At 41.1% G+C, this 27,352-nt stretch overlaps 1 protein-coding gene across 1 annotated transcript in view; it reads right to left on the bottom strand.

Annotated features, from left to right (window-relative positions):
• Positions 1–27,352, bottom strand: part of LOC132815158 (NSFL1 cofactor p47-like) — a 66,025-nt gene that overhangs the window by 3,322 nt on the left and 35,351 nt on the right. Inside the window, exons 2-8 of the mRNA XM_060823971.1 lie at positions 22,919–23,022; positions 19,982–20,062; positions 18,300–18,456; positions 8,000–8,092; positions 4,983–5,092; positions 4,301–4,438; positions 1,397–1,555 (exon numbers count right to left, since the gene is read on the bottom strand). Of these exons, the coding sequence (XP_060679954.1) occupies positions 1,397–1,555; positions 4,301–4,438; positions 4,983–5,092; positions 8,000–8,092; positions 18,300–18,456; positions 19,982–20,062; positions 22,919–23,022 (842 nt within the window). The remainder of the gene's footprint in view (positions 1–1,396; positions 1,556–4,300; positions 4,439–4,982; positions 5,093–7,999; positions 8,093–18,299; positions 18,457–19,981; positions 20,063–22,918; positions 23,023–27,352) is intronic.

Raw genomic sequence — 27,352 nt, 5'->3', positions numbered from 1 at the left:
CAGGTCATGGGGACAGTGCTGAGCTGGAAGTTTGGAACTGGGGTGAGGTGGGGGAAGGGGAAATGAGGAAACTGTTGAAGTCCACATTGATGCCCTGGGGTTGAAGTGTTCTGAGGCGGAAGATGAGGTGTTCTTCCTCCAGGCGTCTGGTGGTGAGGGAGCAGCGGTGAAGGAGGCCCAGGACCTCCATGTCCTCGGCAGAGTGGGAGGGGGAGTTGAAATGTTGGGCCACAGGGTGGTGTGGTTGATTGGTGCGGGTATCCCAGAGGTGTTCCCTAAAATGCTCTGCTAGGAGGCGTCCAGTCTCCCCAATATAGAGGAGACCGCTTCGGGAGCAATGGATACAATAAATGATATTAGTGGATGTGCAGGTAAAACTTTGATGGATGTGGAAGGCTCCTTTAGGGCCTTGGATGGAGGTGAGGGAGGAGGTGTGGGCACAGGTTTTGCAATTCCTGCGGTGGCAGGGGGATGTGCCAGGACAGAAGGGTGAGTTGTTGGGGGGCGTGGACCTGACCAGGTAGTCACGGAGGGAATGGTCTTTGTGGCAGGCGGAAAGGGATGTGGAGGGAAATATATCCCTGGTGGTGGGGTCTGTGTTTAGCACTGTTGCCTCACAGCGCTAGGGACCCGGGTTCGATTCCAGCTTTGGGTGACTGTCTGTGTGGAGTTTGCACATTCACCCCGTGTGTATATGGGTTTACTCCGGGTGCTCCAGTTTCCTCCCACAGTCCAAAGATGTACAGGTCAGGTGAATTGGTGATGCTAAATTACCCATTGTGTTGAGGGATGTATAGGTTAGATGCATTAGTTAGGGGTAAATGCAGAGTAATAGGGTAGGGAAATGTGTCTGGAAGGGTTACTATCTGGAAGGTCAGTGTGAATTTGTTGGGCCAGATGGTCTGTTTCCACTCTGTATGATTCTATGATACATTGCTGTGGAAGCAGTCATTTGAAATTAGCATAATACACCCAGTACTACTCCCTAGTAGTACTTTGTGTTAACGTTCTTCAACCTAATTCAACATTTAATATGTCTAAAACTTTGAATCTTGCTCACAGACACCTGGCTACACCTTGTTTTACTGTCTAGCTGCTAAGAGTTTGGAAGAAATCACACTTTTAGACAAGATGTTGATGGTTTATGAGTTTATATCTTATACCTCTCCATGTGGTATGTGGACTGATACATTGTAGCCCTGCATCTGACTGCCAGACAGCAAAGATGGCATCCTAGATGAATATCCACAAGATTATTAACTCCCCATTCTTAATTCCAACCTACCACTAATTACAGATTGGGTATCATACCAAGAGTATACTTGCAGATGCAGGTGAACATATGAAAAGGGGTACTGTGATAACATCACAAAGTTAGAATCACGTCAAATCTTACCGATGAGTTTGATTGAACTTCTGCACCAGACGACTTCCATCTGCCAGACGGACCTGAATATTGGTAGTTGGCTCAGAATCATTTATATCCACAACATTAACAAAATATTTGAACTCTTCCTCAGGAGAAGATGGCGTGCTAACTATGGTTGGAGTCGGGCTATACAAAAGGGATAAAAACAAATTATTTATGACTAACCAAAGTTTGTTGGCGCAGCTATAATTTGGGAACAAGGCATGAAGGAACTGTATAATCCATTTAGAGCACTTTCAAAACTGCATTATTCCCTGAACACTGTCAATTCTGAGGTGTAGGTTAATCTTACGACCGCAAACGTTCGCTCTCTCCACACTATATCTGCAGTTCACTATCAAAAAGAAAGTCACCAAGATTCCTCTGAGAGTACCTCCCAAATCTGTAACCTCTAACACTCAGAAGGACAGGTGCAACAGGCACAAAACCATCAACACCTCAAGTCTTACCAACTTGGAAATATATTGGCAACATCCTGGAAGTCCATCTATCCAACAGCAATATGGACTGTGGCAGCATAGTGTTTTCACCACACAGAACGTGATTCACTAGCACGCTCTCAATGATAATTAGGGATGAGCAATAGTATTGACTTTGCCAGTGACGCCCACATTACATCTCTGAATGAATGAATGGTCAGCTGTTGTGAGAATGGATAATAAGAACAGTACAGCACAGAACAGGCCCTTCAGTCCACCATGTTGTGCCGACCACTGATCCTCATGTATGCACCCTCACATTTCTGTGACCATATGCATGTCCAGTAGTCTCTTAAATGTCCCCAATGACCTCGCTTCCACAACTGCTGCTGGCAACGCATTCCATGCTCTCACAACTCTCTGTGTAAAGAACCCACCTCTGACATCCCCTCTATACTTTCCTCCAACCAGCTTAATACTATGACCCCTCGTGTTAGTCATTTCTGCCCCTGGGAAATAGTCTCTGGCTATCGACTCTATCTATGCCTCTCATTATCTTGTATACCTCAATTAGGTCCCCTCTCCTCCTCCTTTTCTCCAATGAAAAAAGTCCGAGCTCAGTCAACCTCTCCTCATAAGATAAGCCCTCCAGTCCAGGCAGCATCCTGGTAAACCTCCTCTGAACCCTCTCCAAAGCATCCATATCTTTCCTATAATAGGGCGACCAGAACTGGACACAGTATTCCAAGTGCGGTCTAACCAAAGTTTTATAGAGCTGCAACAAGATCTCACGACTCTTAAACTCAATCCCCCTGTTAATGAAAGCCAAAACACCATATGCTTTCTTAACAATCCTGCCCAACTGGGTGGCCATTTTAAGGGATCTATGTACCTGCACCCCAAGATCCCTCTGTTCCTCCACACTGCCAAGAATCCTATCCTTAATCCTGTACTCAGCTTTCAAATTCGACCTTCCAACATGCATCACCTCGCATTTATCCAGGTTGAACTCCATCTGCCACCTCTTAGCCCATCTCTGCATCCTGTCAATGTCCCGCTGCAGCCTACAACAGGTCTATACTCTCAACGACACCTCCAACCTTTGGGTCGTCTGCAAACTCGCTGACCCATCCTTCAATCCCCTCATCCAAGTCATTAATAAAAATTACAAACAGTAAAGGCCCAAGGACAGAGCCCTGTGGAACACCACTCACCACAGACTTCCAGGCAGAATATTTTCCTTCTACTACCACTCGCTGTCTTCTGTTGGCCAGCCAATTCTGCATCTAGACAGCTAAGTTCCCCTGTATCCCATTCCTCCTGACCTTCTGAATGAGCCTACCATAGGGAACCTTATCAAATGCCTTGCTGAAGTCCATATACACCACATCCACAGCTCGACCCTCATCAACTTTTCTAGTCACATCCTCAAAGAACTCAATAAGGTTTGTGAGGCATGACCTGCCCCTCACAAAGCCATGCTGACTGCATTTAATCAAGCCATGCTCTTCCAGATGGTCATAAATCCTATCACTCAGAATACTTTCTAACACCTTGCAGACGACAGACGTGAGACTTACTGGTCTGTAATTGCTGGGGATTTCCCTATTTCCTTTCTTGAAGAGAGGAATTACATTTGCCTCTCTCCAGTCCTCAGGTACGACTCCAGTGGAGAGCGAGGATGAAAAGATTTTCGCAAGTGGCGAAGCAATTACATTTCTCGTTTCCCAAAGCAGCCGAGGACAAATCTGGTCCGGGCCTGGCGACTTGTCAATCTTAATGTTTGACAAAATTTTCAGCACATCAGCTTCCTCTATCTCTATCCATTCCAGCATGCACACCTGATCTTCAAAGGTTTCATTCACCACAAAGTTCGTTTCTTTCGTAAAGACAGGAGCAAAAAACTCATTTAGGGCTTCCCCTACCTCCTCAGACTCCACACACAAATTCTCTATGCTATCCCTGATCGGCCCTACTCTTTCTTTGACCATTCTCTTATTCTTCTTACTGTTAGAAGCTATATCACATAAATAGGACATTCTGCTTAAAAATGGACTCTTATCCAGGTTGACTTACAGGCAGTATATTGTAAACCTTTGCTGTTTGGAATAATTCAGTCTGATGTATTTGTTACCTTGCCTTTTCTCCTGAGTTTTGATCCAAAGGCCACCCTTCTGTTGTCCCTTGGGCACAGTGCACAGTTTCTAATGCTTCAATCTTTACAAGGAAGGGTGAACTTACCAAGCAGAATGTGCTACTTACTTGATATCATAGAAGTTATAGAATTCAATGATTCTATGACTCATACCTTCACAAAGACGAATTTCAAGAAGGCTGTAGGCATCTTTAGATCCAGGAAGCAATTTAAGGTTTATTTATTTAAGGTTGGAGGACATTTCCAAATAGCAAATCTGTGACATGGACTGATATCCCATTTAATGCTCATCCTTACCTTCCCAATTTCTGTCCATCTCCAGAAAATGCCTTGAATTTCAATTTGTGTTTTAAATATTCTTCACTTCTGTGATCCTCCATATCCAAACTTACTTGATTGCCATGAACCATTTTTTGCAGTTCAACAGGAATCTCCCTGTGTGCACGCGTGCAGAAGGAAACACAACATTAATTGAAATGTCAGTAAAGCAACAGGTTTAGGTTCTATTGACACAAGTAAAGACACAGGAAAGTTAGAACAGAATGATGGAGGAGGAAGCAACACAACAAGGGAAAATGGAAGGTGCTGAGTACAAAAGGGAAGTGGTAATAAGATGGCAAGGAGGAGAGTCAGAAACGAAGGATGAAAGGGATAGGTATTTGGAAAAATACAAAGTAGCAGGGTTGAAAATAAAACGGCCATGAGAATTAATTTGTACAAGAGAGACAAATACATGCAATAATGGACAGTGGGAGACTTAACAAAACTTATACAAACAATGCCCACAAGAAACAAATAACATGCAAAATAAAGACTCTTAAATTTTATGGATCACATTTCAGTTTGGAGTAAAACTCTGTCCCATGTTCAAACTATCTCAAAGTAATACATTGTTGAAAACATCAGCAAATTTGTGAAAAATATTCAAAAGGTTGGACTGCCATTAAAAATTAGCATTGTGGAATTAATACAATCTTACCCTCTGCTAATGGATTCTAAAAATTCAGCGTTTGCAGGGTCTGTGTAGGTACGCAGTTCTCCATCATCTAGACTGAAGCCATTTTTCCACAGTTTCAGCAAAATTTGAACCTATTTCACGCATATAAATACACAACTAATAAAGGAAGTCCCCACATCATTTTTACTTTGAAAACAGCACAAAAATATTTTGGATTAGCTTTGGTTTCTTTCACAGTAAGAATAAAATCTATTTTTCTATTCATTTCTTTGCAAATGACAGGTTTAGTAACTTAACCTTTAAGTAGATTAAGTAATTAAATTATTCAAAGTTCCTGTAATTCATTCATCTAACATTTTTGATTGTATTAAAAATTGTACTGTGAAAAATATTTATGAATGACATGATGTGGCTCCTAAATACATTCAATTCTCCAAGTCCCAATGCGATATATTCTTGTTATCAAGTTACTTTCATAATCTGCCTCAGTTATAGGGTGTAAAAGACAGCCACCATTTCAACTACACAACATCAGAGAGAAGAGCCAATTTTTCCTACAACAAGAAATGCAGCAGATACGTTTAACAATAAAGCAAACATTAGAACACAAACAAAACACTTATGCCTGGATTTGATGGCAGCTGTCAGAGACTGGCTGGCTTTACAGTACAGACTTCAGTAACTGGGGCTAGATTTGCTAAAGTTTCAAAGTTCCATTCTGCAAACTGGCATGGCAGGGTTTCTTGTTCAGGGCAGTGAGCAGCTAATTATCCTAGTTAAGGGCCTAACTAAGTTGACTTAAAGAAGGTTAACTGAGATGTTTAATCAATTCTGGAGTTCAGTTTAGGTACCTGAAGGTAGGTGCCTGATACCCGAGACCGTTATCTTCTGCTTGGATGCAGAAGCAGCCAAAGGCCTTCCTCTGGAGAAATCCACCCCACACACACCACACCCAAATGGCTTGGCTGCTGACTGTAATGTTTGATTTTAGTTTAAAAACTAAAATGTAAAGAGATTGGAGAAGGAATACTTCTATATTCAAGTTTCCTCTGTTACTTAAGACCATAAGACCATAAGACATAGGATGGAAGTAAGGCCATTCGGCCCATTGAGTCCACTCCGCCATTCAATCATGGCTGATGGGCATTTCAACTCCACTTACCAGCATTCTCCCCGTAGCCCTTAATTCCTCGTGACATCAAGAACTTATCAATCTCTGCCTTGAAGACATTTAGCGTCCCGGCCTCCACTGCACTCTGCGGCAATGAATTCCACAGGCCCACCACTCTATGGCTGAAGAAATGTTTCCGCATTTCTGTTCTGAATTGACCCCCTCTAATTCTAAGGCTGTGTCCACGGGTCCTAGTCTCCTCGCCTAACGGAAACAATTTCCTAACGCCCACCCTTTCCAAGCCATGTATTATCTTGTAAGTTTCTATTAGATCTCCCCTTAATCTTCTAAACTCCAATAAATACAATCCCAGGATCCTCAGCTGTTCCTCATATGTTAGACCTACTATTCCAGGGATCATCCTTGTGAATCTCCGCTGGACATGCTCCAGTGCCAGTATGTCCTTCCTGAGGTGTGGGGACCAAGACTGGACACAATACTCCAAATGGGGCCTAACCAGAGCTTTATAAAGTCTCAGTAGCACACCTCTGCTTTTATATTCCAATCCTCTTGAGATAAATGACAACATTGCATTCGCTTTCTTAATCACGGACTCAACCTGCATGTTTACCTTTAGAGAATCCTCGACTAGCACTCCCAGATCCCTTTGTACTTGCTTTCCATTACAGTCTGCTGTTCCCCTCAAATTGAATGGGCCGAATGGCCTGATTCCGCTCCTATATTTTATGGTTCTATGGTCCAAAATCCCAATAAACAACTGCTTCCCCACAGAACAGATTCAAGCTCTGCAACCGGATCTAACTTGTGTTTTCTGGAGATTCAGATACAAATTCTAGCCCCAGGATCTGTTTGAGCATGCTGTCCACTATAGGGCCTTTGGCAGGGTCAGGAGCAGGGAGCTCTTCAACAACCAGACTGAAACATCGCCAGCCAGAGCGGCTGGATTTCTTCACAATAAGAAACATAATGCCGGAGTCAAATGTCCTTATTCTGGACAGGCTGTTCTTAAGTCTCCTGATAGGCTGAGGCATGATTCCACACTACCAGTGGTAGATGTCAGCTACGTTCAATATGAGCTAATTGACACCAATTGTCACTCAGCCCAATTATTTAGTGGCTCAGAGATAAATGGAGGCCACATGGCTTTTTCTATTAGGATTGCCAGTGTCCCCTTGGGGGTAGAGGAGCCTGGCAATGATGGAGCAAGGGGAGGATTGCTCAGTAGAAAGCCACCTCCTGCCCTTTTCTTAGACTTAACCCAATCACACTCTCCTATAAACTTTACCCCTTTAAGACACTGCGGCATGTGCAGCTGAGAGCCTGATTAACCAGTAATTCTCATCAGGTGGCACTTCCATCACTGGGGCCCAGAATAACAGCAATGATGCAATGGTGCCCACTTCATTACCAGAACGACATCTGATTTCATCAAGTTTTCCCCTGTACCCAATCTGGTGGGAGAATCACTGTTACATTTTCATTAAGACATTGTTCACACATTAGATGGAAAGCAAGGTAGGAGAGATGGATATACATTCAGGTTCAGATAATGGATATTGTTTTAGCGAATGTAGGCACATACAACGCAGGCATAACCCTTGAATGGTGGAAAAGAATAGATGGGAATTTTTGCAAGGAATAATAGTTTTGCTGCAGACAGTCGTGCTTTTTAGCTTCAACTCCTGCTGTTAATTGCATTTGGATAATGTTTCATTACGAGCAAGTGGTGTCCCTTAACGGGGCATCCATTTCTGTCTCTAAATAGACACAGATTGATATTATTATTGGTGGCTTTGGAGGTGGATGCCTCTAATTTACACCTCAGTAAATAAAAACTGTATATACGTTGACTCTGTTTCTATCCTTCACCAATTTATTTTCTGGAATGTTAACATTCAAAACTTACATCGAGATTAGAATCTTGTTTTTTATCTTGCAACACATATTCAGATTGTTCCTGCGATGATGCTCCCAATCGGTATCCACCACCAGTGAATGGCTAGAAAATAAATTGGAAATCTTACAGTTTTTACGAGCACATTATAAGAGCTGTGCTGTGTTTGTTCACAAAAGTTTTACCCAAAAAATAACTACAACACCTTATTTCACACTGTCCTATTTTTGAAATCTACAGTGAGATTATTAATCTCGAAGAAAATTGCTCACAACATTATTTTGGCCTCTATCTTAATCAAACCTAATTAATTATTTTGCTACAAGAAAATTTACATTAAACATGATGAGATAAAATTTGTGGCTTTCTGTGCATGAGAATACTTGTGGAATGCATTACCCCCTACTCAACAGCAGTTCACACCTGGCACCAAGTCAACAGATTTCCAGGCTCTTAATACTAGCGATGTTAACAAGCAGATCACGAGTCAATCACATTGAAACGTTTTCACAGAAACAAACCACAAAGTTAAAAATAATTTACCACTTCACTTTAAATTTAAACTTTCAAAAAACAAAGTAATTAATTAGGTAAGATTAAGGTAGTGCTATGAAGGTGTAGAGGGTGCACTGTATCTTTAAGAGAGAGAGAGAGAGAGAGAGAGAGAGGAAGCAAGCAAGGCCTGACTGAAAGCACAGTGTCCTGAACAATTTATAAATGTAACACTTGGTAGAAACAAATAGCTGGGATTGTGCTGCAATGGAACAAAAACAAATTCAAGTTCGGCCAATCAGTTTAAGTTAAGCCCCAGATACCAAAATCTAATCAAGTTTGAATTTTACTGTTTGGGATGACATCAAACCAATGAAATTATTCGATGTTTTATGTACATAAAACTGGGCATTTTGAACAGTTAGGAGGCGAATGGCAAGAAGACCAACAAGTATAGACTGTTAGCCAAATAGTTCTCTGAAAGGTACCTGTTCACATGAAAGACCTGTAAAACAAAATACTGAAGACAAGACGACAGAGGAAAATCTTCAGAGGAAGATACAAAGATTCAACAGCTGGCTGGATTTTAAATTTGATTTTTTTTTGTCAATCTTAATCTGGGATTTTTATCAGACTAGTGTTGTAGAGTGGGAGGCAAAAGATAGGTTTAAGAGAAAGGAGTTATAAATAATTGTTTAATCTTCTCTTTTGAACTTAAATAAAATTGTTAATTTTTACTTTAAATAGTGGCCTCTGGGGTAGTTCTTTGCCTCTTGAAATTTAACAGATTAGGGCACAAGGTGAGCATCTGTGTATCGGGTTTAAATTAGCGTTTACCCAGTGTTATAACAACTGAAACTAAACTTTTACACAACGGCATGGTGGCTCAGTGGTTAGCACTGCTGCCTCACAGCACTAAAGACCTGGGTTCAATTCCTGCCTCAGGTGACTCTCTGTGTGGAGTTTGCACATTCTCCCCGTGTCTGCGTGGGTTTCCTCCGGGTGCTCCGGTTTCCTCCCACAATCCAAAATGTGCAGGCCAGGTGAATTGGCCGTAGTGTTAGGTGCAGGGGTAAATGTAGGGGAATGGGTCTGGGTGGGTTGCGCTTCAGCGGGTCGGTGTGGACTTGTTGTGTCGAAGGGCCTGTTTCCACACAATAAGTAATCTAAGAAAAAAACTTTAAAAATGCACTGTTTTATCATAATGGAGAAATCTGAAATGCCACAATTTAAAATTGTGTGTAAAGCTAATGTAAATATTTTGCAGTAATTATGAACGTATCATGCTATTAACAATCCAGGTGCAATATTTTCCAAAGGATTTTACAGCAAGACTAACAGTATAAAAGTGAAAATTTTAATTAACTTACTTATTGCTTTGGAAATGCAATGGGGTTAGGATTAGGGTTAGGGTTAGGGTTAGGGTCAGTGAGAGAAGACTGGCATTGGTGATAGCATTTTCAGGGTTAGGGTTAGGGTCAGTGAGAGAAGACTGGCATTGGTGATAGCATTTTCAGGGTTAGGGTTAGGGTTAGGGTTAGGGTTAGGGTCAGTGGGAGAAGACTGACATTGGTGATAGCATTTTCCGGCCTCTTGCATTGTTCTGCGTAGAGTCCCCAAAGTTATTGCCGTTTTGGTGCATTAATGATGGCAAATGCTACTTTCATTACTTAAAGTATCACACTGGGCAGATCTCTTAATTCAATGGTCTCAGGCAAGCAGTTGTAAAATGATATACAAATTTAAAAACAAAAAAGTTATCAGATGGGACTGATAGTAATCCTTGCAAGGAAATCATGCAAACTATACAATGTTCCTCAGTTAACTAAGATAAATGTGTTCTTCGCAACTGCCTCCACTGAGTTTGTATCTCAACACTTCAGTTTAAAAGTTCTTGTGCTTATTAAGATTTTTCCATGACCTCATTTTCCGGGTTTGCACTCCTGCTCACAATTCTGCTGATTGACTTTGCTGTGGATCTCGACTCTCTATAATCTGTTACTGGTGTGGAAATCTCAGGCAATATATTTGTGCAGATCAGAATTCCTCTGCTAGACTCATTCACCTTCCTGTAGACCTCCCAACTTCAAAAGTCTCTTCAGGGCTTTACCTTTGATAACATACTACCTCAGCATAAATGTTTTGAGAGATATTTTAAAAAGTGGTCCAATATCATCCAACGTTTCTCCCAAAATTCAAAGGGAAAAATCAGAACATTTCACATCCTAACATTTCATCAGTCGTACATCATCTGCTTTGCTTGTTGTATAAACATGTATTGTGCTTGATTATACTATGAATATTACTGTTCTATAGGTTTAAGATTTGGAGACGTGGTAATGTGGCAGCATTGATTATCCACCAGGAACACTCCCTATAATTTATGGCAAGTGTAAAGCGCAGAGGCCAGTAAAGAGAGATCCTAAATTGTTCCTTTGAAACTACAATATCTTGGTTAAATTACATATTCCTTTAAAAATAGACACATTGCTGGACTAACAACACAGTTCCCATTGATTACATTATGCCAGTTCAGATAGCACATGGAAGTTGAGCTCTGCTATTCCTGGAATTGTCACAAAAGTTGAAGATCTTTCAAAATTTGCAAGATTCTCTTTTTAGATACTGGCTGACAGAAGGCATGTACTAAATTTTGTACTTAAAAACTACAATTTATTAAAGTAAATAGGCTCCATCTACATTTAAACAACTATGAACCAATGGCATATAACTCTCCTAATTAAAGCTCCAATCATCTTCTGAACTCTAGCACCCCCACCCCCACCCCCACACGCACGCACCCACGCACAACACACAAGGGGTTAAAAATATTGTGTTATGAACAAGGGGAAAACTGGGAAAGCAGATCAGTGGTCTCCGTTCACAGCATCTGTTGATCATTTATTGGGGCTCAAAGTAGCTTTTTCTGCAAAGGAAAGACAACAAGCATGAGCTGGCTCCTCCGTAACTTGCTCCGAGTTCTAAGCTATTCTGCTTCCAAAGCACCAATTGTACAGTTGTTGGCAGGCAGAAGGCCTTTGTCATCAATAACTAAGTAATGATATACACACACCAATCAACTACATGTTGCCAGTCAAAGCTCCATTTACACCTTTATATATCAGACAAGATGACGGGAGAGTTAGATGCTCCAGTGGAAGCCCCTCTGCTTTTCGTTTGTCCCCCCCCCCTCTCTGTGTACAGCTTTTCTCCACCCAACCCAACTTTTAACTTTTGAAACTAGCCTACCCAACTTGCAGAAAGGAGGTGAGTTGAATCATGGATGGGGCCTGGCAGAGAGCAGAGCAAGTCCTAGACATAGGCCAGTGTGGTGGCAGCGTTACCTTGTGTTGTGGAGCCCAGCAAGCACAGATTCATGTTGGAAAAGGACTGTAACTTGAGTACTTTAAAGACACCTTTTATGCTTATTCTGAATGTTTAAACTCTGTATTCCCATGCTAATCACAGTAGGCTATCAACCAAATGTAGCTAATGGGGACAGATTGCACCTGAATTGTAAGAAGACTAATATACTGGCAGGCAGATTTGCTAGAGCTGCTTGGGAGGATTTAAACCAGTAAGTAGGGGGGTGGAGGTGTGGGGGGGGGGGGGGGGGGGGGGGAGTGGTGTTGTTGGGACCCAGGCTTTTAGTGAGGAAAGACATCAATCTGAGACTAGTACAGTTGGGAAAAGGAGCAAGGCAAACAGTCAGGGTCAAAACAGAGAACGAGATAGGACTGAATAAATTAAACTATTTATTTCAATGCAAGAGGCCTAATAGGGAAGGCAGATGAACTCAGGGCATGGTTAGGAACATGGGACTGGGATATCATAGCAATTACGGAAACATGGCTCAGGGATGGACAGGACTGGCAGCTTAATGTTCCAGGATACAAATGCTACAGGAAGGATAGAAAGGGAGGTAAGAGAGGAGGGGGAGTGACATTTTTGATAAGGGATAGCATTACAGCTGTGCTGAGGGAGGATATTCCCAGAAATACATCCAGGGAAGTTATTTGGGTGGAATTGAGAAATAAGAAAGGGATGATAACCTTATTGGGATTGTATTATAGACACCCTAATAGTCAGAGGAAAATTGAGGAACAAATATGTAAGGTGATTTCAGTTATCTATAAGAATAATAGGATGGTTATGGTAGGGGATTTTAACTTTCCAAGCGTAGACTGGGACTGCCATGTTTAGATGGAGAGGAATTTGTTAAGTGTGTACAAGAAAGTATTTTTGATTCAATATGTAATGTACCTCCAAGAGAAGGTGCAAAACTTGACCTACTCTTGGGAAATAAGGCAGGGCAGGTGACTGAGGTGTCAGTGGGGGAGCACTTTTGAGGCCAGCGACCATAATTCTGTTAGTTTTATAATAGTGATCTAAAATATGAAGTTCTAAATTGGAGGGAGGCTAACTTTGATGGTATTAGGCAAGAATTTTGAAAAGCTGATTAGGGGCAAATGTTCATTGGAAAATGGGAAGCCTTCAGAAATGAGATAATCAGAATCCAGAGACAGTATTTTCCTGTAAGGGTGAAAGAGAAGGCTGATAGGTATGGGGAATACTGGATGACTAAAGAAATTGAGGGTTTGGGTAAAAGAAAGGAAGCATATGTCAGGTATTTTTAAGAGCAATCAAGAGGGTCATTAGAAGAGTATAAAGGCAGTAGGAGTGAACGCAAGAGGGAGATCAGGAGGGCAAAACGCAGGCATGGGATAGCTTTGGAAAATAGGGTTAAGGAGAATCCAAAGAGATTTTATAAATATATTAAGGACAAAAGAGTAACTAGGGAGAGTATAGGGCCTATCAAAGGCCAGCAAGACAGCCTATGTGTGGAGCCACAGGAGATAGGGAAGATACGAAACCAGCAGTTTGCGATAGTGTTTACTGTGGAGAAGGACAAGGAAGATATGGATTGTGGGGAAATCGATGGTGACATTTTGCAAAATGTCCATATTACAGAGGTGGTGATGCTGGATGTCTTGAAGTGCATAAAAGTGAATAAATCCTCAGGACCTGATCAGGTGTACATCAGAACTCTGTGTGAAGCTAGGGAAGTGATTATTGGGCCCCTTGCTAAGATATTTGTATCATTGATAGTCACAGGTGAGGTGTCGGAAGACTGGAGGTTGGGTAATATGGTACCACTATTTAAGAAAGGTGGTCAGGACAAACCAGGGAACTATAGACCAGTGAGCCTGATGTCAGTGGTGGGTAAGTTGTTGGAGGGAATCCTGAGGGACAGGATTTACATGTATTGGAAAGGCATAGACTGATTAGTGGTAGTCAGCATGGTTTTTTGTGTGCGGAAAATTATATCTCACGAACTTGATTGAGTTTTCTGAAGTAACAAAGAGGATTGATGAGGGCAGAGTGGTGGACATGATCGATATGGGCTTCAGTAAGGAGTTTGACAATGTTCCCCATGGGAGATTGGTTCGCAAGATTAGATCTCATGCAATACAGGAACAACTAACCATTTGGATACAGAACTGGCTCAAAGGTAAAACACAGAGGGTGGTGGTGGGTTGCTTTGCAGACTGGAGGCCTGTGACCAGTGGAGTGCCACAAGGATCAGTGCTGGGTCCACTACTTTTTGTCATTTACGTAAATGATTTGGATGTGAGCATAGGAGGTATAGTTAGTAAATTTGCAGATGACACCAAAATTGGAGGTGTAGTGGACAGTGAAGGTTACCTCAGAGTACAACGAGATCTTGATCAAATGGACCAATGGGCTGAGGAGTGGCAGATGGAGTTTAAGTTAGATAAATGTGAGGTGCTGTATTTTGGAAAAGCAAATGAGAGCAGGACTTTTCCACTTAATGGTCAGGTCCGAGGGACTGTTGCTGAACAAAGAGACCATGGAGTACAGATTCATAGCTCCTTAAAAGTAGAGTTGCAGGTAGATAGGTGTTTGGCATGCTTTCCTTTATTGGTCAGAACATTGAGTATAGGAGTTGGGAAGTCATGCTGTGGCTGTACAGGACATTGGTTAGGCCACGTTTGGAATATTGCATGCAATTCTGGTCTCCTTCCTATCTGAAGGATGTTGTGTAACTTGAAAGGGTTCAGGAAAGATTTTCGAGGATGTTGCGAAGGTTGGAAGATTCAAACTCTCAGGACAAGCTGAATAGACTGGGGCTGTTTTCCATTGAACATTGAAGGCTGAGTGGTGACCTTATAGGGGTTTATAAAATCATGAGGGGCATGGATAGGATAAATAGACAAGGTCTTTTCCCTGGGATGAGGGTGTCCCAGAACTAGAGGGTATAGGTTTAGGGTGAGAGGGGAAGGATATAAAAGAGACCTAAGGGGCAACCTTCACACACAGAGGGTGGTGTGTGTATAGAATGAGCTGTCAGAGGAAGTGGTGGAGGCTGGTACAATTGCAGCATTTAAAAGGCATCTGGATGAGTATATGAATAGGAAGGGTTTAGATAGATATGGGCCAAGTGCTGGCAAATGATTAGATTAGATCAGATGGGACTAGACTAGGTTTGGATATCCAGTCGGCATGGTTGAGTTGGACCAAAGGGTCTGTTTCCATGTTGTATATCTCTAGGACTCCAAGCTAATATGCTAGGGCTTTTTGAGATCAAGAAAGCAGCAATGTTGGGTCTCTTGAAGACCCTAAGGTGGATACGTCCCCAAAGCTCAATGATATCTGGTCCAGGTTACTGAGAGAGGCAAGAGAGGAGATTGCTGGGACCTGTGCAGGTTAGTTGAATTGGCCAAGCTAAAACTGCCCTTAGTGTTAGGGGTAAATGTAGGAGAATGGGTCTGGATGGGTTATGCTTCAGCGGATCGGTGTGGACTTGTTAGGCCGAAGGGCCAGTTTCCACACTGTAACTAATCTATTCTAATCTTTGTATCCTCGCTAGCCACAGGAGAGGACCCTGAGAACTGCCAAGTAGCTAATGTTGTTCCACTGTTCAAGAAGGGAAATATGGATAATCCAGCAAACTGTAGACTGGTGAGTCTCACATCAGTGCATTGGGAGGGGTGGAGTTCAAGGGTGGTGGTGCGTGAAGTGGAGGAGATGTGCTGGAGGGAAGTTGGGATCCCACTTGGGAAGGGAAGTTGTGATCATGGAAGGAGGAGGCCACCTGGGACTTTCTGAGGTGGAATTGGTCATCTTGGGAACAGATGCAGCAGAGGCAGAGGAATTGAGAATAAGGGATGGCATTTTTACAAGAGATAGAGTAGGAGGAGGTGAAGTCTGGTAGCTGTGGGAGTTGGTGGGCTTTGTCTGTGGTTAGTCAGTCACCAGAGATGATGATGGAGAGGTCCAGGAAGGGGAGGGAGGTGTCCCACATGATCCAGATGAATATGAGGTCAGGGTGGAAGGTGCTGGTAAAGTCGATGAACTGTTCAACCTCCTCGTGGGAGCACAAGGCGGTGCCAATACAGTCATCGATGTAGCAGAGGAACAGGTGGGGGGTGGTACCAGTGTAACTACAGAAGATGGACTGTTCCACATATCCAATAAACATCCATGCAGGTGCTCATGGCTACCCCTTTGGTTTAGAGGAAGTTGAAGGGTTGGAAGGAGAATTTGTTTCGGGTGAGGACCAGTTCAGCCAGGCGGATGAGTGTGGAAGGGTTCTGGTTAGGACTGCGTGAGAGGAAGAAACAGAAGGCTTGGAGACCTTCGTTGTGGTGAATCAATGTGTGCAGGGATTGGATGTCCATGGTGAAGATAAGGTATTGGGGCTCGGGAAAACAAAAATCTTAGAGGAGGTGAAGGGCGTGGGTGGTGTCACGAACGTAGGCGGGGAGTTCCTGGACTGAGAGGGAGAGGATGATGTCGAAGTAGGCAGAGATGGGTTCAATGAGACAGGCGCAGGCTGAGACAATGGGTCGACAGGGGCAGTCAGGTTTGTGAATCTTCAGAAGGAGTTAGAATCGGGCAGTGCAGGGTTCACGGACAACGAAGTTGAAGGCTATGGATGGGAGGTTTCCCAGAGGTAATGAGGTCATGATCAAGGGGGCTGTAGGCGGAGGTGTCAGCGATGAACCTAGTGGCTTACGCCTGCTCCTATACATTATGGAACCTCAGTTATGACTTGAATCTGCAATGCAGTTGGTGCATTCTTTAACACTCAACATTAAGGCTGGAATTTACAAGAATGATGGGGGGGGGGGAAGTCTCGTAGAAACATGTAAAATCTTGGTGGCACTGGACAGACTAGAAGTGGGAAGAATGTTCCCAATGTTGGGGAAGTCCTGAAGGGGTCCCAGTCTAAGGATAAGGGATAAGCCTTTCAGAACTGAGATGAGGAAGATTTTTTCACTCAGAGACTTGCGAACCTGTAGAATTCTCTCCCACAGGAAAGCATTGGAACGAGTTCATTCGATATATTCAAGATGGAGCTGGATCTGGGCTTTGCCGCTGAAGGGATCAAGGGGTATGGAGAAAGGGCAGGAATGGGATACTGAGACTGCATGATCAGCCATGGTCATATTGAATGGCTCGAAGGACTGAATGGCCTACTCCCGCACCTATTTGTTATGCTCTAAGGCCATAAAAAATAGGAACAGAATTAGGCTTTTCAGTAAATCGAGTCTCCTCTGCCATTCATTTGATAATCCTGAACTCCACTTTTCTGCCTTTTACCTATAACCTTCAACTCCCTAACTGATTAAAAATCTTTGCGGTAAAGAATTACACTGATTCCCTACCCTTAGGGAAGAAATTTCTCACTACCTCTGTCCTAACTAGAACCCACCCCCTTACTGTGAGATTTTGCCCTCTGGTCCTATACTCTAGCACAGAGGGAAGCAAGATCACTGCACCTGTCAAGTCCCCAAGAATCTTGGATGTTTCAATAAAATCGCCTGTTATTTTCCTAAACACTCATGAATACAGGCCTCTTTTCACTGTTTCTCAGAGAAATGTCACAATAATAAATCAAATCAAATTTGGTGCAGAGAGGAAGAGGTATTTTTGCTTGCTTTTTTTGCACATAAGATCTTTTTTCAGGGTAAACTGAAGCCCAGTTTTGGGGGACTCAGCACCTCTTCTCATAAGAAAATCCCTCTGTACCTGGGATCAACCCAGTGAATCTTCTCTGACTCCCCCACTGCCAGTAGAACTTTCCTTAGATAAGGGTACCAAAATTGTACACAGTATTCCAGGTGTGTTCTAACTGGTGTTTTACCAAGACTTTCTTGCTTTTATACTTTATTCCCTTCGAACCTTCCATTTGTGTTCTCTATTATTCAGATGCTTGGTTTTGGTGATTTATGCATTAGAACTTTTACTAACTCTTCTAACCATTTTTTACATACATGTGAATTTCATTTACACAGGGGTTTTAATCTTGCAAAGGCAACACTACCATTCGTTCATTGTTACTTAAAACATTCTAATTGTTGAATATTTATCCACCCATTCCTACACTTTCACCTGTAAAGCTATCAAATGCTTTTGTTATATCCTAAACCCATTGAGAATGCTGAATTCACAATGGTTCTACAGAAAAGGCGGCACGGTGGCACAGTGGTTAGCACTGCTGCCTCACAGCGCCAGGGACCTGGGTTCAATTCCCGCCTCAGGCGACTGACTGTGTGGAGTTTGCACGTTCTCCCCGTGTCTGCGTGGGTTTCCTCCGGGTGCTCCGGTTTCCTCCCACAGTCACAAAGATGTGCGGGTCAGGTGAATTGGCCATGCTAAATTGCCCGTAGTGTTAGGTAAGGGGTATGGGTGGGTTGCGCTTCGGCGGGTCGGTGTGGACTTGTTGGGCCGAAGGGCCTGTTTCCACACTGTAAGTAATCTAATCTAATCAGGCAATCCTATGTTCACTTACCAAAGCTCTGTTTGCCTCTCCTGTCCAGTGGTCAACTGGAACCGCCCCATGTTCTTTAGCTCCTTTAAAAAGATCATCTACAATTTCATTTAGATTCTTTTTCTTTGGCGGTCCAACTATCTGCTGGCCACTGTGCTCAGAACCACCTGCATAGAAGCTTAAAAAATTAATATGCAGTGAGTGAAACCAGTGTTTTACCTTATAAACAAAACAAAGTACACTAACATCTCAGCACTACAATCATCATATTCATTTTTGCTCTCTAAGCCAAGAGGAAGTGCACATCTTGTTAGCATACAGATTCATTGCAGGGTACTCCTTCCATGAAACAATACATCATGGAAAAAAGATACTTCATTGTTTGTAAGTTCAACTTAGTTACTGACCATGGAAGTGATGTATTCTACAAAATACAAACAATGAAAGGTACTTAAACAGCTGCAATAATGCTTCAGGGGATAAATGCATTGCCTGCTTTACAACTTAGCCAAACAAGAAAAAAGGAAGACAACTTTTTTGAAAGTCTTGTGTAATTGTATAGTTCCTTCTACCTTGAGGATTTCATAAAGATGTTACAACTTATTCTTTTAAACATTTTAATGAATAGGATACTACAGCACACAATGTGTACCCACTAAGGTAATGCAAATAGCAAAGAAATAAAAGGCTACTTAATATGATTTAGGAAATCTTGGTTAAGGGAGGATGGATGTTGGGAGAAGACCCTTTCTTCCTTGAACACTGTCATGTGCTTTTTCTCCACAACTTAATGATCAACTTTCCTTCCAGACTAGTTGGTGTAGGCACATAACTGATTTTGTTTTTGTGGCCCATAGTGGTAAGGACATAAGAAATAGAAGCAGGATATTCAACCACTCAAGCCTGTCCACTATTCCACGAGATTATGGCTGATCTACCCCACGCCTCATTCTCCTCTGTGAATTCAGCTATGGATTCTGTAACTTTGGTTGAAGAGAAAGTAGGTGATAGCTGTTCATATATAGTTGTTGCTGCTTTACTGGGTAACACATCATGGTTGCAAATGTGTTGCTGGTCAAAGCACAGCAGGCCAGGCAGCATCTCAGGAATAGAGAATTCTCTATTCCTGAGATGCTGCCTGGCCTGCTGTGCTTTGACCAGCAACACATTTGCAGCTGTGATCTCCAGCATCTGCAGACCTCATTTTTTACTCGAACACATCATGGTTTAAGAGTATACTGAAGTTCTGATAGACTGCAACAGGTAAGAATAATGGCTCAGATATTGTTTGTTGCGAGACGATAGAGAAAGGTATTTTGCTACTGATTCGTATAGACAGATTATGGTTTTGCTAAGTATGGTATTTTCTCAACATTGCTATCTTTGAAATTTAAGACATTACATGAACAATTTGATTGCAGCTGTGTTTTGTGTATGAAACAGTTCCTGCAGCCCGGTGTTAAAAATATTAATACAGGTTCAATTACAATTCTGTTACTTCTATTTGTTAGATCCGTAGAGACCAGTTCCACAAACTGGATATCCAACAGTTGATTAACTTCACGGAAAATGAAGAATGATCTCTACTTAATGAATAATTCAGATTATGTAGGGGCTATTCGCTATTTGACTCTCAAGGTTATCGTGGTGCTGTTATCAAGTGCAGCTGCTTTTTGTCTGCTGGAAATTTGGGAAGTCCTTACCGTTGACCCTCATCAGCTGAGCCGTTACTTTGTTCATCCTTCTTCAGGTCTTGCAAGGATGATATTCTGGAAGCACCAGTGCTAGATAAGAGGAAAAAAAATTGTTAGAATTATTAGAAAGAAAGATTTAAACAATCAAAGTGCAAATTTCCAAACTCTACTTAGAATAATGCTCACTAATTAATGTGCAGCCTAAATTTTATACGAAATAAATTAAAAAGTTAAGAATATTCAGAAAACTGATAACGTGTGCAATCATGCTGTCTGCTGCTTGAGCTCTAAAGTGTGAGATTCTTGCCCTCAGCATCACAGCATATCCATCTTTTCCTCTTCTCCCTCGAGAACCATCCTTAAAATCCACCATAACACCAAACTCAAAGTCACTCCATCATCCATCTGCTCCTTTGGATGAGTGTCTGTTTTTATCTGACGACATATTCACAATATACTTTGGAATTTTTCTCCAAATTAAAGCTGCTATATAAATGCATTAATTATTATTGATACATTCTGAAATTTTAGGAAGTTACCATTTATAACATATTGACATGATAGATGGACCCCAGCTCAAGTGAATAACTTTAGTTGACGGTATTGTAATGGGACTGAGAGGTGATGGCTTAGCAGCATTATCACTAACTAGACTATTAACCCAGAAACTCAGACAATGTTCTGGGGACCTGGGTTCAAATCTGAAATCAAATAAAAATAAATATGATGACCATGAAACCAATGCGGATTGTCAGGAAAAACCCCTCTGGCTCACTAATGTTTTTCAGGGAAGGAAATGCCATCCTCACCAGCTCTACTTGTGACTCCAGGTCCACAGGAATGCCCTCTGAAATGGCTTAGTAAGCCACTCAATTCAAGGGCAGCAAGTGACAAGCAATAAATGCTGTCTATCCAGTGATGCCCATGTCCCTGGGAATATGGGTTTAAATTTGGTGGAATTTAAATTCAGTTAATAAATCTTGAATTGAAAGCTAATCTCAATGATGGTAAACATGACAATTATCATCAATTCTCATTAAAAAAAAAGCCTACCTAGTTCACCAATATCCTTTAGGGAGGGAAATTTGCCATTCTGACTTGGTCTGCCTATATGCAGCTAAGACTTACAGCTACGTGTTAACCGCCATTTGAAATAACTTGGCAAACCACTCAGATCAAGGGGCAATTAGGGATGGCCAACAAACGACAACAAAGATCATATCCCATGAAGGATATCTTTTAAAAAAATGATCTCAGTTGTTAGCATCATTTTTTGCTCAATATTTTTAAATGTCTTCTGTCTCTACTTGAGCACAAAGACCATACACAGAAACGAGAAAGGCAGTTGACGTAGACCTTAAATTGCAATCATGGAGAAAATGTGCAAGGGCAGATATAGACAACAGACAATAGGTGCAGGAGTAGGCCATTCTGCCCTTTGAGCCTGCACCACCATTCATTATGATCATGGCTGATCATCCTCAATCAGTATCCTGTTCACGCCTTATCTCCATAACCCTTCATTCCACTATCCTTGAAAGCTCTAGCCAACACTTTCTTAAATGAATCCAGAGACTGGGCCTCCACTGCCCTCTGGGGCAGAGCATTCCACACAGCCACCATTCTCTGGGTGAAGAAGTTTCTCCTCATCTCTGTCCTAAATGGCCTACCCCTTATTGTTAAGCTGTGTCCTCTGGTTCGGGACTCACCCATCAGCGGAAACATGCTTCCTGCCTCCAGAGTGTAATTTGGCAGTCAAATCAAACAGTTAAATATAATAAATATATAACTATGGCTAAATAATGTTTAGAGGTAGGGGTTAAGCAATAACAGAGATGGACCAAATACAAGAATCCCATAATTAGGAAGGTGAGCTGCTGACTTGTAAATGACATTTTATTTTGACAAATGCATGCGAAGGAGCAATCTAAAGAAAATTAACCATGATTTTTGATACAACAAATGAGAGGGTTTTTGTGGTATTGCTTGATAGCAGTAACATCAACAGAACAGAGGCAGCAAAGAGAAAAGCTAAATTGAAATTCAGATGTACAGTAAGAGGAAAAAAACAGAAATCCCTGAAGGGGTGAATCAAACTGGACAAGTAACTGATAAACCACACATGGATTTCTGTGCAAAATTCTGGCCACCAAGCTAAAAATGTATAAAATAGTCATCAAATTGATAACCTGTTAAGATGGTCATGTCAAGGATATGAAAAGCACCAAAAGCATTGGCCACATACTGTTAAAAACTGAATAAACATGTCACTTGAAGAATTTGAGAATATAAAACCGATCTGATTTTTCTGAGGGGAGGAAATCACCAATAACCATTCTTAAGAGTTTCGGACAACAGGCAACTCACTTTATTAACTTTCAACCTCATAATTCATTCCCATACATATGCAATTCAAAACCTCAGCTGTTTGGAAACTATATCAACAACACAATTTGAAAATGACCCTGAGGTTTATATGTATCATAAATGAAATGTGTTACTGAAGCTATTAGGTCACCTTAGGTTTAGGATGGGGACACTTCTATTCATGACAAATTGAGCTATTGAATGACACAATAAAATTGGGGTCAATGTCTCACAAAAGTGATAGAATTAAACAGCTGAGAAAGACTTTCTTAAACACAGCACAATAGTGGTCTAAAGTTTTAGAAGTATATTTGATGGTAAATTATCTGTAACTGGATTGATACCAAATTGGTGGATTGACCAAAACTTACATCTAGGCGCCATTCAAATCTGGATGGTTTCTTTTGCAGAATGAGACGGTGCTGGTTGGTTTGTAATTGTACAAATAGAAACAGTCTGCTCCAGTGAACTTAGAAAACTCAAACCAACAAGGGACTGCAAATGCTCCTAACTAAAATTTACAATATCAAAGTTTTAAACAGAAAAGGTAAACTTCAAAGTACTTCTGTTATTTCTTACCTGCGAACCACAGGTTTGCAATTAGTAGCATTACTGAACATTGGTGATTCATGATGAATAAGTTGATCGTCACCCTCGTTCTCATAACATTTAGCCAGTGCAAGCTACATAAGAAAATGGGATAAAAGTTATTTTTCAGAAATGTTCTTCAAAATTTGTAAGCCTCTAAACAATATAGTGCATTGATGTTTCTGAAATCAATGGATAGAACAAACATGAAAACTCTGCACTCACGTTCCTTACACTAAATGAAAAACTTATGCAAAATTTCAAAATTCATCTAAACATACATTTCAGGTACAACAAAACACTAAAATATCACTACAATGTTTACATTCAGTGCTGTTTGGACAAATTGCTTCAATATAAACAGTTTCAAATTGAGGAGAACCATTTTGAACAACTAATAGACTTTCTGAAAACATGTTACAAGTTGATGATAAAACGATGTCACTGAAGGTGCTCAAGGTAAAAACTACAGTAAATCCTTCTGTTAAAGTCACATTTGAAACATACAGAACAGAGAATTTTGTGAATCTTCCTGTCTTTGCATCTGATTTTAATATTAAAAAAATCTATCACTTAGTTGATATCAATGATTTTCAATTTGGTCGGATCCTACACAGCAGGCTTCTCAAAGTCTGGGTGACAGCCACAAGCACGGTTGTGAGAAGAGATTTTGGGGTTGCCAGCTCTGAGGCAGCACGAGCAATCCTGGGGTTGCTAAGATTTAGAAAGCTTCTTTGCAACCCAGTTTCAGCTGCAAGAAAAAGGGACCCTACACCCACACCAGCACAACTGCTCTCATATTCCCACAAATGTTCACTCCAGGGATCATGCAAAATCCACAGCACTTTAAATAGGTCACATTAGGAAATGTCTAGAAAGCACTGCGCTTGAAATAACAGAAATGGGAGGTGGAAAACAAGGAGATAAATGACTATCAATGATAAACTGTTATACACTTGAACACTGCAGTGTTGCAAAAGTACTGACAGAAGCTTTACTGTAGGTCACCCACATGAATGTTTAACCAGGGAACCTTCATGGATTTATTTTAAACATAAGATCAAATATTGTACTTCAAGCAAAACAGCAGCAGATGAATAACAGTTTTAAAAACCTGCCATGTTCATGTCTCCTTATTTTCATCTATAATTAACTCCCATATTTCTTCTAAAAATGTCAGATGTGATCACAGAAACGTTTAAGGTATAAAAAATTGAAGCGTTAGAAGGATGCACAGATGTTAATCAAGCAATATCTAATCTCATGTATATATTACCTTACATCTCCCAAACATTTGAAAATACTTCACTTGCAAAGAATTGATTTGAATTGTAATAATTATTTGTTGCAAAAAATCTGTACTGTCTACTCTGGAATCTCAAATTCATATTTTAAAAAAAGCAAATAGTGAAATAGCAAAACAAACCAAGCACAAAAAACACCTTTAGTCAGCTCCTCTGCAAATGAATATTAAATTGTATGCGTTTCTTCCCTTTACCTGATCCTCCAAATTTCCTGATTTCTCATTTTGCCATTGAAGCATTTCCCATAAAGGTAAATGAAAGAAAGCCTTATAAAATAGATGATGAAATACCTCTAATTGTGGAATGTAGAAATTGATTCCCACAGTTTCACAACAAAACTTTGCAAAAAGGTTAGAAGTGACCAAAGGTTTGTTCAAAAAGATATGCTTTCAGAAGGCAAAGTTCAGAGTGAGATAGAAGGGGCAAAGGGTTAGGGAGAGATTTCCATGGATTTGAAGAGAGGTAGCTGAAAAGTTTGCAATTAAATGCTGAACACAGCAGGGGAAACACAAAACTCCAGAGAACACAGCAATTGCTATAAAGCAAGAGGAAACTGTGTAGTTGAAAGTTAGGATCATACATTCAATCCACTGTGGTTATGTAGGTGATGTGAGACTAAAGTGACAGGTAAATGAGGTCAAGAATGCACTGGTAGAATTTTGGACAATTTGAAATTTATTGACAGTTGCGGTCTGGAAGTGACTGAAGAATGCTCCCTTTGTGTGTGTTATAGTAGCAGTACTGCTAACTTAGGGATGGAGGTAAATAACATGGCAGAGATGGAAAAGCAACCTTGATAATCTATACCATATCAAGTCTGAAACTCAGATCCATGTCTAACAGAATGCTGAGATTGTTAGCTATACAATTCAACGCGAGTAGGAAAGCAAACTAGAAAATACAATCAAAAGGGAAGATGCAGAAATTTCAGTTGAGATCAAATATTATGTTTCATCTGCCTGATGTCCAGTTGTAAAATTTCTGATTCATCCATAACTTAATATCGTGTAAAAAATGGTGACAAATGCAGATAATTTCAAAAATAGAGATAATTTATCCCTGCCTTAAATGAGTGAATTCATATCCTGAACGGGATCCATTACTTCTTCATGAAAAGACTCGATTCCTCTGTGGAATTTTACCTGATTATATTATATTGTATAAGATTAAGCTTAACAGCAATGATGCTATTAACTCGTTAAGTGTCATGGGATCCGTCTACTTCTTCATGAAAAGACTCGATTCCTCTGTGGAATTTTACCTGATTATATTATATTGTATAAGATTAAGCTTAACAGCAATGATGCTATTAACTCGTTAAGTGTCATGGGATCTGTCTACTTCTTCATGAAAAGACTCAATTCTTCTGTGGAATTTTACCTGATTATATTAGATTGTAGCAACAATGATACTATTAACTCTTTATTGTATTTTAGCCTAGCAACAATTAAGTATAACTATGACTATGTGGCAACTGCTCTCTACCAGCTACTTATCAGCTACTTATTGTTTTCTCAGCTAATTAAGTGTTTAACGCGACCTTTAAACAATGCTGACCGAGGCACAGTTTGAGATTCCAGTTCTTTAAACAAATGATGTAATTGCTTAACTTAGACTGTAAGGGATATAAAAGCAGAGCTAAAACAGACAGAACTCATTCTTGTCTTGAAACACAGACAATGAGTCACCCAACCATCCTCTGAACCACCAGGCTTGCAGAAAAGACACATTTGTGCAAAATACGGACTGATCGGATGAAACATACGGACGGCTAAGAGCTTGCTGAAATACGCCTGCCTAAAAGATTCTCGGTTGAGGCACTGCATTCTAGTCTGAAGAAGATACAATCTGAACCAACTAGCTGATACACGCTAGTCTATGAAGATCCCATTTGGGACACTCAGGTATTAAGCTCTGCTTTTATCCTAGGTATCTTTTAAGAACATTCAAAAAGGCTGTAACGATTGTGATTAACTGAAAACATCTGATTGTGAGTATTCAACTTATTATATTGATAAATTTCTATTATATTTTACACCACACACTTCGTATTCGCCGAACCTTTATTTGATAAGATATGTTTACCATTGTGTTGGTATGTTAAGTCTAGAACTTAGCTGAGAAGGCATTAGGATTGACTTAAAGTGAATCCCTCTCACTCCTAGGTGAAAGGATAAACTGAAGGGACCTAGAGACCTGCGATAAACCCAGCCGAGTTTGTAGCTATCAGGACCATACAGTCAATAGGGACCACTGGTAAACTTGACAGGTAACGGCCTCAGGTATATGCCCGAGGTACTGTAGTTTAATCCGGTAGTAACCCATACCTATTGAGGATATCCACCTGAATAACATAACAATTGGCGCCCAACGTGGGGCTCGAGAGATTGCACTATCTTGAACCTCACGGCGTAAATATTATCTTTGTCACCAAATAAACTCCTTCTGTAGGGATATAGCGAATAGTACAAAAAAAAATAAAAGCCCCTCAAAAAGAAAAAGAAAATGGCCAATATACCTGCCTGTTATTTTAGAAATGATTGGGCAGAAATAGTCGCAGCAGGAAACGACAATATAGTCTCTCCACCTAACCTAAGAGGTCAGGAGGTAAGACTGAGGGCAGATGAGTCAGTCCTAGAAGGACTAAACAGACTCAATGGAGAACCTATAGCAGCAAGACTCCGATACAGGTTCAGAATAGAATATGTAGATGGAACTCACCATCACTATGATGGATGCATACCAGCAGATGGAACTGGAAACCCCCTAGAACCAGCCCACCAGCATACCGCTGGCATTCTACCAGCTCAACATACGGTAACAGTAATTAGAAGAGAAACAGACCTAAGGGGAAGAGAAGTACCGCTAGTACCAGGCATGTCAGAACATGCCTGGGCAGAAGATATAGCTCAGCAAATTATAGTGGCAGCAGACAGAGTGCTCCAAATACCCCAACTAAATAGAGTAGCAGCACAAGTCCTAGTGGCGCAACATGCTGTAGAAAAAGCCCGATGGCTAATCAATAATCCCAGGCCCGGACAAGCCGGACAAGCACCACAACCGGTAGCAGCCCGCCGTGTGTACGGTGATCCCTCACTGAAGAATTTTAAAATCTGCTTCC

The sequence above is a fragment of the Hemiscyllium ocellatum genome, chromosome 4 (assembly GCF_020745735.1).
Source record: "Hemiscyllium ocellatum isolate sHemOce1 chromosome 4, sHemOce1.pat.X.cur, whole genome shotgun sequence".
NCBI lineage: Eukaryota > Metazoa > Chordata > Chondrichthyes > Orectolobiformes > Hemiscylliidae > Hemiscyllium > Hemiscyllium ocellatum.
Note: the sequence above shows the minus strand (reverse complement) of the source record. Positions and strands in the feature narration are given on the sequence as shown.